Source organism: Sarcophilus harrisii, chromosome 1 (genome assembly GCF_902635505.1).
Source record: "Sarcophilus harrisii chromosome 1, mSarHar1.11, whole genome shotgun sequence".
Classification (NCBI taxonomy): domain Eukaryota; kingdom Metazoa; phylum Chordata; class Mammalia; order Dasyuromorphia; family Dasyuridae; genus Sarcophilus; species Sarcophilus harrisii.
Window position 1 is genome coordinate 622915800 of NC_045426.1, and position 12540 is coordinate 622928339.

General features: G+C 35.0%; 1 protein-coding gene across 1 annotated transcript in view; it reads left to right on the forward strand.

The window, feature by feature from the left end:
- TG (thyroglobulin) overlaps positions 1–12540 on the forward strand; it is a 352924-nt gene that overhangs the window by 68573 nt on the left and 271811 nt on the right. The window contains exon 20 of the mRNA XM_031947228.1: positions 8743–8967. Within this exon, the coding sequence (XP_031803088.1) occupies positions 8743–8967 (225 nt within the window). The remainder of the gene's footprint in view (positions 1–8742; positions 8968–12540) is intronic.

Sequence of the window (12540 nt, forward strand, 5' to 3'; positions counted from 1 at the left end):
AAGATAAACTCCCCATTGAACATCTCATCTTACAGCCTAAAGCTTCTCCTTTTAATTTATCTACATATGTTAATGTAATGTATTAACATCCTCCTAGTCATCTGGGATCATAACCTTGGATCGTCTTGAATTATGATTTTTGTCGCTCATCTTACATTCCAACCAGTGGACAAATCTATAAACATTAGTCCTCTTCATTATCACAAAATAACCAGTTGGTGTAGTAGATAGTATATTGGTGTGCAATTCCAGATAATTCACTTCACCCTGTTTATTTCAGTTTACTCATCTGTAAAATGAGTTGAAGAAGGAAATGCAACCATTCCAGCATCTTTGCCAAGAAAACCTGAAATAAGGGGCGACTATCCAGTGGATAAAGCACTGGGTCTGGTATCAGAAGGAGATGGGTTTTAATTTGTACTTAGATAATTACTGGCTGTGTGATTCTGGGCAAATCACCTAAACCAATTGCTTCGCCCACCCCCCCAAAAAGAAAGAAAACCTCAAATGATATCAGGAAAGGCTTTTTATATGCTTGAAGATAGCTTTCATGATACTACTATTTTTTTTCTTTTTTAGATTAAAAATTCTAATTTCTTTCAACCTATATTCATATTTAACATTTTAGGGCCTCATGCCTTCTGGTCCTCCTTGCTCTCAATATTCTCCAGCTTATCAGTGTATTTATTAAAATGTGGTAACAGAACAAAATATTCCAGACATTGATTAAGGCAAAGAATATGAATCCTATTACCTCCTAAAACCTTATACCAAAGAAACATTAGATGAAAATCCCCTGCCTCCCCCTACCCCTGCTCCCAATTTTCTACTTCCCTTCTAATCTTGGCTGCATTGGTTTTGTTTGTACAAAACCTTTTTAATTTAACATAATCAAAATTATTTACTTTGCATTTCATAATGTTCTCTAGTTCTTTGGCCATATATTCTTTTCTTCTCCACAGATGTGAGAGACAGACTATCACTTGTTCTCCTACTTTGCTTACAGCATCACTCTTTAATGTCTAAATTATGAACCCACTTCAATTTTATCTTGGTATAAGGTTTTAGGTATTGGTCAGTACTAGTTTCTGTCATACTATTTTCCAGTTTTCCCAGCAATTTTTGTCAAATAGTGAGTTCTTATCCCAGAAGCTGGAGTCTTTGAGTTTATCAAACACTAGGTTACTATAATCATTGACTTGTGTATTGTGAAGTTAACATATTCCACTCATCTATTTCTTAGCCAATACTAAATGCTTTTGATAACTGCTGCTTTACAATGTAGTTTTGGTTCTGGTAGAGCTGGCCACCTTTCTTTGCATTTCTTTTCATTAATTCCCTTGAAATTCTTGACCTTTTTGTTCTTTCAGATGACTTTTCTTATTTTTTTCTAGTTCTATAAAGCAATTTCTTAGCAGTTTGATTAGTAGGGCACTGAATACGTAGATTAATTTAGGTAGAATTGTCATTTTATTATATTAGCTTAGTCTACCCATGAGCACTTGATATTCTGCCAATTGTTTAGATCTAACTTTTTGTGTGTGATATGTGTTTTGTAATTGAATTCATATAGTTTCTGGTTTTGTTTTGGTAGGTAGACTCCCAAATATTTTATATTATCTACAATTATTTTAAATGGGATTTTTTTTCCTATCTCTTGCTGCTGGCTTTGTTGGTAATGTATAGAAATGTCAATGATTTCTTTGGGTTTATTTTATATCTTGCAATTTTGTATTTAGTCAATTTTTTTCTGCACCTATTGATATAATCTTATGATTTCTGTTAGTTTGGTTAGTCAATTATGCTAATAGTTTTCCTGATATTGAAGTAGCCCTGCATTATATATCAATCCTACTCAGTCCTAGTGTATTATCCTGGTGATAAGATGCTATAATTTCTTTTCTAATATTTTATTTAAGATTTTTGCCTTAATGATCATTAGGGAGATTTCTATAATTTTCTTTCTCTGTTTTGGCTTTTCCTGGTTTAGTATCAACACCATATCTGTTTCATAAAAGGAATTTGGTAGGACTCCTCCAATTTTTCTAAATAGTTTGTATAGAAATAGAAAATGTTTGGTAGGATTCACTTGTAAATCCATTTGACCCTGATTTTTTCTTAGGGAATTCATTAATAGCTTGTTCTATTTCTTTATCTAAAATGAGACTACTTAAACAATTGATTTCCTCCTCTGTTAATCTGAGGAATCTATATATTTATAAGTATTCATCCATTTTACTTAGATTATCAGATTTATTAACATACAAGTGGGCAAAATAACTCCTAACTATCTTGCTTTAATTTTCTCTTCATTGGTGGAAAGTCCACTTTTTTCATTTTTGATACTGATACTTTAGTTTTCTTCTTTCTTTTTTTAAATCAAAGTAACCAAAAGTTTATTTATTTTGTTTTTTTTTTCCTAAAACCAACTCTTAGTTTTGTTTATTAGTTCAATAGTTTTCTTAATTTCAATTTTATTAGTCTCTCCTTTTATTTTCAGTATTTCAAACTTGATGTGTAATGGGTGGTTTTAAATTTTTTTCTAATTTTTGAAAAATTGAATGTCCAATTTTCTTTCTCTGTTTTGTTCATGTAAGTATCTAGAGATATAAAATTTTTTCTAAGAACTTCTCTGACCAAATCCCATAAATGTTGATATGTTGTTTCATTATTATAATTCTCTTGTATGAGATTATTGATTGTTTTTTATATTTGCTGTTTCACCCATCCATTCTATAGAATTAGATTATTTAATTTTTAATTAATTTTTGCTTTATTTTTTGATGGCCCTTTGTTACATGTAATATTTATTGCATCTTGGTCTGAAAAGAATGTATTTACTATTTCTGCCTTTCTATATAAGATTGTGAGGTTTTTATGCCATAATACATGTTTAATTTTTGTGAAGATTCCATGTACCACTGAGACAAAAGTATATTCATTTATATCCTTATTCATTTTTCTCCAAAGGTCTATCATACATAACTTTTCTAAAATTCTATTCATCTCCTTAAATGCTTTCTTGTTTATTTTGTGGTTAAATTAACTAGTTCTGATAGAAGATTGAACTCCTCCACTAGTATAGTTTTGCTCTCTATTTCTTCTTTCAACTCATTTAGCTTCTCTTCTAAAAACATGGATGCTCTAGCACTTAGTACATATGTTTTTAGTATTACTATTACTCCATTTTCTATGGTACCCTTTAGCAAGATGTAATTTCCTTATCTCTTTTAATTAGAATTATTTTGCTTTTGCTTGATCTGAGATCAGGATTGCTACCCCTGCTTTTTTAACTTCAGTTGAGGCATGATAGATTCTTCTCCAGCCTTTTACCTTTACTCTGTATATATCTCTCTGCATTAAATGCATTTCCTGTAAATAACATATTGTAGGATTTTGGCTTTTAATCTATTCTGCTATCCACTTGTGTTTTATGGGAGAGTTCATCCCATTCATATTCATAATTAAAATTACTAACTCTGCACTTCTCATTATCCTTGTTTCCCCAAATTATACTTTTCTCTTACCTTTTACCCTTTCCCTCCTTACCAGTTTTGCTTCTGACCAGCACCTCCTTCAATCTGCCTTCTCTTTTTAGCTTCTTCCCCTTTATTATCCCTTTCTCCTTTTACTTCTCCCCTCCCTTTCATTAGCTTCTTCCTTTTATTTCCCCTTTGCCCTCCTGCTTCCCTAGAGGGTGATTTCTATACAAATCTAAGTATGTGTGATATTCTCTCTTTGAGCCAAATCTGATGAGATTAAGATTCAAACAATGTTCATCCCCTCTTTTCTTTCCCTCAATTGCCATTGGCCTTTTGTGCTTCTTCTTGTGATGTAACTACCCTATTTTACCTAACATTTCCTCTTCTCCCAGTACAATCTATATTTTAGCTAAGAGCTCCCACTAGATACCTTGTGCAGGACCTCTTACCATAGGCCACCCTGGGCCATGTTGGGCACATTTCCCCCCTAGTCAATTGAGACAGACCTTTTCTGAAATCCTGAAAGATATCTTATGCAGGAAAATTGTTACACTTTAAATATTTGTGCATTCTGTCACTCCAAAATCTATTCAGGGACTTGATCTAGTGTTGATTCTGAGGGAAGCCAAGAAGAGCTCAGACAAAGTCTTGTCTACTCTCTGCCATCTTGGCTCCTCTTCTCCCCCCATGTAGGGTTTCTTGGCAAAAATACTAAAGTGATTTGCCATTTTCTTCTCCAGCTTATTTTATGGATGAGGAAACTGAAGTAGGATTAAGTGACTTGCCCAGCTTCATTTAGCTAGTAAATGTCTAAGGCCATATTTGAATTTTGGAAGATGAATCTTCCTAATTCCAAGCCTAACATTCTAGTCATTATAGCACTTAGCAGCTTTATCTTTCCCCATGTCTAATCTTGATTAAAGCCCACAATTTTTAAATTTATCTTAAGACCATGAAGCATGTTTACTTACCTCTACTTGATAATTTTCCTAACCTTTTGTGATGTATGCCTTGTTTACATAAGGTCATGTTTCTGTACTCTAAGTTTCTTAGGGAATTGCTATAGTTTTGAAACAAATCTATCTTCTAACATGTCAATATTTTTATCAGAATTTAATATTCCCTCAATAGGGATAAGCCTTACAAGTCAACTTAAAATAAAAAACAATTCTCCAAAACATTTTTCAGAAAATTTTTACACTCTAATGAGAATTTTATAGGTTAGTGATTTTATAAGCTCACCTAAACTAATGATAATGGGTTTGGTGTATCCTTGAAGAAAAAAGTGAGTTTCACCAGTAAAAATTACCTTTTTCCAATCTTCAGTAATTCTGTCTTTATGTTGTCTTGACTGTCACAGTGTTTTCTTCATGGTAATGGTTAGTAACTTATTTTTAACTGTGTTCCTGATATTCTTCCAACTTGAAGAAGTCTACACTCTTACTGTAAAGGAATCATTACAAACCTTCCCACTGCCAGGTTCCATAAAGGTCTCTGCTTAGTTTCTGAGGACTACTTAAACTAGTTTTCAGTAGGAATTTATTGGTTCTTGACCTTGTTTTTCCTTCTCAGCTATACTTCTCCTTACACTTTGGGGAAACTGATCTTGATTAATGGTAGTCTTGAATAATATTCAAAATATTTGACTTTCCAACACTAACAGTCACTGCAATGTCTTCAGGTCATAGAATTGTGCTTTTTACCTGCTTCCTTAGTGTAAAATCCATTATTTAAAATCCTAGAATTAAAAACAACCAGAGAACAAAAAGTATGCATGTGTGTGTATGTGTGTGTGTTTATGTGTGATGAAATCCAGCACTCATCTGATAGAAAATTTACTAGACCTGGGGAAAGAAGTTAAATTCTCCTGGCTAAGGATGGATGTTACAAATTAACCTAATGTTAGTATTATTTGTCTCAAGTCATTTATTTACCACTAAATACCTGCTGGCATTCTCTGGTATGTAGCTTATCTGGACCTTATGACTAAATTTTAACTTTCTTCTTGTCTCCTTTCTGGGTTTTACCTCTCAGCTATATTTGTCCTATTCTTTTCAAACTAAAGGTCTGATTTCTCTCTTTACTATTTATTCTATTGTTCCACCTGTTCTGATCAAGCAGATTTATCCCTTTTTGCACATTCATCATTTCTGTAATATAACTAAAACCCCAACTCTTATGTTGTAATTTGACTTTAATTCAAGCATCAAAAACATATAGAACGCTGTGCTAGGTTCTAGGAATGGAAAAATAAATAAATTGTAGCCCGTGTGCACATGGAGTTCTTTCCTATTTGTAGCAGAGGATATGGGAGTGTAGATATGTGGTGAATGGTGATGATATGGGAGCAAATTCATTTAGTTCACATTTCTGTAGATGCTGAGATTATAGAGTTATAAGAACATAGTCCTGGAAAAGAAATTTGACCCCTGTGTTTCAAGCCTTCTATGGCATCAATCTTCTGTGATAATTTATGGTCAAAAACTAGAAGCCAATTACTTTTGTAGGGAGACATCTCATCAACTATCATAAGCAGGGCAGGCCTTCTCCTTCAGGCTCATTCCTGGATAATTTTAGAAGTGTTTGAAGTTAGGATAAAGTAAACTGTTTACCCCCTGGCTTTGTTTACATAGATATTTCTGGCAAAAGCAACTTCAATGGGTTTTGGTTATGCTGCGGTTTTAAGTTGGCTTGTTGTAGCATAAATGTATATTTTCTATCTGGGAGTCAACCCAACCGTTGATATAGTGCTTATCTATTTTTTTCCAGTAAATGTTTCCAGTCTGACAGCTGGAGAACTTTACTAAATTGTTTAGTTTTAAGGACAATATGGTTTAGCTTAAGGATAGCCAACACAATCACAGAAGCAGAGAGCCACATGGCATCTAGTCCAACCAGTACCTAACATATTAATTAGTGAATCAACCAGCATTTATTAAACACTTACTGTATATGTTGGGCTAAGATTCTCTTCTAGGGCACCCCTGGCAGTTGACCACTCCCTCTGTTTTTGAATACTTCTAATGAGGAAAAACTTATTTCATCCTGAGGTAATCTATTCTATTTTTAGATAGCTCTAAATTATCAGAAAGAATTTCATTTTATTAAGTCAAAATCTGTCTCTGTACTACTCCTCTCTATTTTTATTAGTTCTGCCCTTCAAGACCAATCAGAATAAGACTAATTTTTTTTTCTCTCATATGACACTTTCAATTGCTTATAGATATACTGAATCTAGTAGCTAGAGGGCTACCCCAGATTCAGGAAGATTTGCATTCAAATCCAGCCCCAGACATTTCTTAGTTGTGTGATCCCAGGCCTATTTGCCTCAGTTCCCTTAAATGTAAAATGGAGATAATAGTAGCACTTACTTCAAGGATTATTTTAAAGATCAAATGAGATAATTTTTGCAATTGATTTACAAAAGTAGTGTTTAATAAGTATTTATTCCCTCCCACCTCCTAATCTCTTTTCTTCTGCCTAAACATCCTTTAACTGGTCCTCTTGGCATAAATTTGCATCTTTTCACCTCTGGGTTTGCCCTCTGATTTTGTTTCTGTAAAGTTATTTCAGTGAGTTTGGATCTTTATGATCTCATTTGGGGTTTTCTTGCTAAAGATACTGGGGCAGATTGTCATTTCCTTCTCTGACTCATTTTGGAGATGAGGAAACTGAGACAAACAGAATTAGGTGACTTGTCCAGGGAAATACAGCTAGTATCTGAGGCTGGATTTTAACTCAGGAAGATGAATCTTCTTGATTTCAAGCCCAGAGTTCTATCTAATGGACGCCTTGCTACCTTTTCTTTTGGATGCTCCCCAAATCAAGTGTTCTTCCTAAAATGAGGCACCTACATATGAAACCTATAATTTGGATATGATGTGATTAAGACAAGCTTCAAGAGGATTTTATTTTATTAGTCACTGACAACAATGCTTCTCGCTAAGATCTAGGAGGGTAGGCATTGGCCAATCAATTGATGGCCCCTGCAGCTGCCCAGAAGGAATTCTTAAGACTTCTTGGAGCCCATGCCTCACCTCACCCTGCTGTTCTGTAATGTGATTTCTCTGGCGCCCAGTATCTCTGAACTGTACATTCCAAAATTCTCTCTCTTCCTCTTTTTTTTTTTTTAATCACAATTATAGTATCTGTAAAATCTTAGAAAGGAAGATCAGAGGTAATCTTGTACAAGTTCTTATCTGATCCAAGAATCTCCTATATAAAATCCCTGAGAAATAGTGATCTGGCTTCAGTTAGAAGACTTCCAGTGTCAGAGAACTCATTAACTTTTCTCTTTTCTTTTTGATAATTCACGAGCAAACATTCTCAGCCTTGTATGAGGGGAGAATCCCCTCAATCATCACATAGACAAGCTCTTTTTGTCTTACTAGTAAATTCCTAGGCAACTCCCAGGGAGATGGACCATTCCAGTTTCAGAAAGCTCTAATTTTTTACCAAGTTTCTTCTTATATTAAATTAATGTCTTCCTTTGTGGTAGTAATCTGCTTATCTTAACCAGAGTACTAGACTGGAATATAAGGGAGGTAGTATCTATTATTACTTCTGCCTTTAACCAGCTGTATGCTTTTGGGCAGCATGAACCTTAAAATACTTGGGTTCAATTCCCATCTTTGACATATATGGCTGTGTGGTCCTGGAAAAATCACTTTAAAAAAGCTTTTTGCTTCAGATTCCTTGTAAAATGTAGGTTAGTAATAGCATCTACCTCCCAGGTTGTTGTGAAATAATATTTATAATTTTATATTATATACTAAGCTAAATTAAGCTAATTTAAATTATATGCTAAGCACAGTGTCTGGCACATAGTAGAAATTATACAAATGTTAGCTATTATTATTATTATATAATGGCTTTAAGTTGATTAGCACAATGCCTGGCATATAATAGGAGCATAATAAATGTTTATTCCCCTTTTCCTTCCCTTCCAACATATTGTATTTTAAGGTCCTTTTTCAGTATTCTATTCTATTTTTTTTAAATTCTGACTACATATATAAAGCTGACCAAAATGCTAACCTTCATGCTGTCCTTTGATTTTCTCCGTCCCATAGTAGATAAAACTACATAGAAACCTCTGCAAGTGGATGTTTGCATGACTAACTTCACATGTATCTAAAGGCAGGCATATCTATCTTGGTCTTCTCTGGTGGAAGGGAGGGATAGTTCTGATGATTGCAATAGGTTTCTTACTATTATAGATGGAATGAGAATAAGCCTTCCATATCACTGTCTCTTACAGAAAATGCCTTTGTGGGAAATGACCTTGTTGGACGCTTTGTAAAGTTGATCCAGAGTGGTGATTTCCAACTTCATTTAGATTCCAAGACATTTCCAGCAGATACAACCATACGATTCCTCCGAGGAGATGACTTTGAGATATTTCCAAGTGTGCAATTTGGATGCAAGAAAGGATTCCAAAAGAACTCACCGTCAGGCAAAACAGTTCTGGATTCACCTGGATGTGGTATGCTGATTCTTTCTTTTTCTCTAGGAACCAGGGAATTACAGATAGTAGCTTCCAATAATATCTCTTTTTATTTCCATTTCTCTTTATCTCTCTTTTTTTCTTGCTTTATATTCCTTATTCCCTTATCACGTTATTTCTATTTTCTCCTCTTTCCTTTATTTTCCTTTTTCAGTTTCTTAAAAAAAAGGAACTGAAAGGTTCCTTCAGTTTCTTCCTCTTTTTCTTTATCTTGCTTTCTTTATCATCATGTTGGTTGAATTAAACAAAGATATTCTAAAAATAAAATGACATAACTCTAGAACCAAGATCAGCCTTAAGAGTGGGAAGAAAAGTTTCTACTTATATGATATAATTTTGTAGATCACAGATTCCTTGGACATGGTTCATTCCAACACATGCAGAAGAACAAAGAATGAATAAAAAAAACATAAAGTGCTTATTCTGTAAGAGATTCTGTATGAGGCCCTGGGGATACAGACAGAAATCAAGATAGTCCCTGACTTCAGGGAACTTGTATTCTATTAGAGAAGCACAACAGATATAGAGAAACATGGACTGTTTTGATCTTAGAAGTCATATGGATAGTGAATGAAGTTATAGAACAATTAACTAATATATCTATTCTAGGAATAGGAATGTTGGTTTAGTTAGTTTCTAGAGCTAGAATAAAATGAGAGCATTAGGTTATCTAAAAGGTCTGATATTTAGACAAGATGAAAGTTCACCAATCACAAGCCAGGGACTCAGAGGCATTTAGTAGCATCTGGAGCACAAGAGCATGGCAGTGAAAATGTCCTGGGAACACCAGTGTAGGGTAGAACTCTGGGTAATATAGAGGTGGCGGAGGGTCAGGGGAGATGGATATTTCTGACTTGGACACAATCACTTGGGAGGACAAGGGCACAACCAGAACTCAGAGGAGCTCTGGGTTGTTTTCAAGATAGGAGGAAGGTCCATGATACTTCTTTGAGAGTCTGCTCTTTGAACCTACAGCATTAATAAATCAACTCTCATTACTCCATGAATCAGAGTAACTTGAGGTGCTGAGAAGCACCAGATATTTTGTAGGGAGAAATAGTGTTTAACTTAGAGCCTCTATTAGATTCCTTCGTATGAGATCATAGGTAAGGAACTATTATCCATCAAAGTAGTATGAATTATAGATCTAGGGATCTGGAAGGGATCTCACAGGCCCTCTAATCCAACCCCATAATACACATGAGGAAAGTGAGGCACAGAGAATTTAAGTGAATTACCCAGTCATAAGTATTAATCATATGCTTTCAGCTTACATTCTCTAACTCCAAAATTGGTGCTTATTTTCATTGTTTCCTGGGAGATGGAAGTATCTATCCTTGAAAACTTTCTGACAGATTCCAGAAAAGGGAGGGGTAGTCATGAAAAAAAGTTGAAGCAGCACAAAGTAAAAAAGACCAGGCCAGAAAATTCAGGGGTTTTGTTTGTTTGCTTTTCCATCCATGAACAGTTTTGTGTTATCCCAGGCAATGCCCTTAGCATCTCTTTGTGTCTTAGTTTTCTTCTTTATAAAGTAGAATTAATTATATTCTCCCTGTCTTCTTCAGCGCTGCATTCTGAAAACTGAACTGGGCAAAACTTACAGAGCCATAGAAATGGAAAATGGTGTCATTATCATTGGTGTGTGGGTGATATATTTGAATTTTTGAGACATTCAGAAGTATGGTTGATTCAACATGTGGAGGGAGCTCCACTGACCCCATCTGGGAAGTTTTAGGCACAGCCTTTTGTGGCTTTGGGGAAAAATGATTTTGAATTAAAATTCAATGAGGTTGTTGGCTTCCTTCACTTCATAAGTAGCTTTGGAAACCATTTCCCCCAGAATGGAGCTGAAAAAAAATTTTCCCAGAGAACCGTAAGATGAAATGTTGATTTATCAGCCTTTTCTGTATCCATACAGCTCACTGAATATACAGAAAAAGCATTTTATTGGGAGTGGAGAAATAAGGAGCACAATTTCTGAAATTTCAAAATTTCAAATTTCAAAATTTTTTTTGTTTTTGATTTCTCCCCAGAAAGGGTTCTTAACCTTTTTTATATCATGGACCTTTTTGGCAGATGTGAGACCCCTTCTCAGGATAATGTTTTTAAATACATTAAAGAAGACATAGAATTAAAAAGAAGCCCAAAGACAAAAGGAAATAAAGATGTATTTTTTCCCCATTTGAGTTCATAAAGCCATCTGAACTCTATCTATGAACCCTAAGTTAGGAACCGTTTCTCTGAAGCATTATCAATTAGACTCAGACCTGGTTTCCTGTTTATTCCTAAAATCTCCTTAGAATTTCCAATTCCATATCAGAGCGAAACTGCCACTGAAATTCAATATGGATGTAAAATGAATTCGCCACAGACTCTTAGATGGAGAAGGCTTCAGTAGTTAACTGAACTAGAGTTGGAATTCAGAAGACCTTAATTCAAATCTCAGTATTGCTATTTATTACCTATGATCCAGGCTCTCCTCTGGGTCTCCATTTTATTGTTTTTCTCATGTGTAAAATCCAATTTAATCTATAAACATTTATTCAATGCCCACTATGTGCTAGAATCTTTGAGAGGTTTTCCCCAAGGCTTTTCTATATTTCAGGTGTGGTGGCTCTTGGTTCAAGCTGTCCCTACTGCATTTCCTGGGAGTGCCCTTCCCAGAAGACTCCAAGTTCTCTCTGTCACCATTCTTGCCCAAGGCACCAGATGTTTCAAGAATATTTCTGGCTGCCATAATTCAAATAAGTAGCTCTAGGCTGAACCTGATCACCTTTTCTTCTAGTCCTATGGGTGGATTTGGAAGTACCATGAGCCAGAATCTCAGATAGACAGCCCCTTTTTTACCCCTCTTTATAACCTAAAGGGAGGAAGACCAGCCCTGAATATAGCACACACCCAACAGCTTTATTGTTTTTGCTCGGTCCTTACTCCATTCACTTTCACCATTTACTTTATTAAATCCATATAGATGGTTAGTTGTTCTTTGTTCTTAAAGAGCACCAAGATGACATCACTACTATGAATGTTACAATGTGTTAGAGTCAAGTTACAGTGTGTCTGACTTATGGCTGATCAGACCAATTTTGGCTTGGAACATTCTACTGCGGATTGGGCACAAATAGTTCCTGTGAACATTTGGAATGGTCTCTAATTTTGTGCATCTCACGCTTCTTCTGAACTATTTCAATTCTGCTTTGCTCATAAAGCTTAGCACCTTCTCTGATGAGGGCACACCATGGTGGGAAGTCCTGTGCCAGTGTCTTTCATGTCATGCAATCAATTCTAAGGGATACAAGCCAAGATTTGTCAGTTCCTTCTCTCTCCTTTAAATACATTTATAGCAATTAGTTGTAACTATTCAGCTATTTCCTGCAATTCTAGCACCAAGAGAAGATCCAGGGCAATTTTCTGTACATAGCACAAGAGATCACTTGTGCTTTCTTCTGTCTCCATGCCCATAACATCCTATTGTCCCTTCTATACTGATAATATGCAGGCCCGAATAGGAGATCTCTGTAGGAATTGAATAAGGTATTAGGGTCTTTAGAG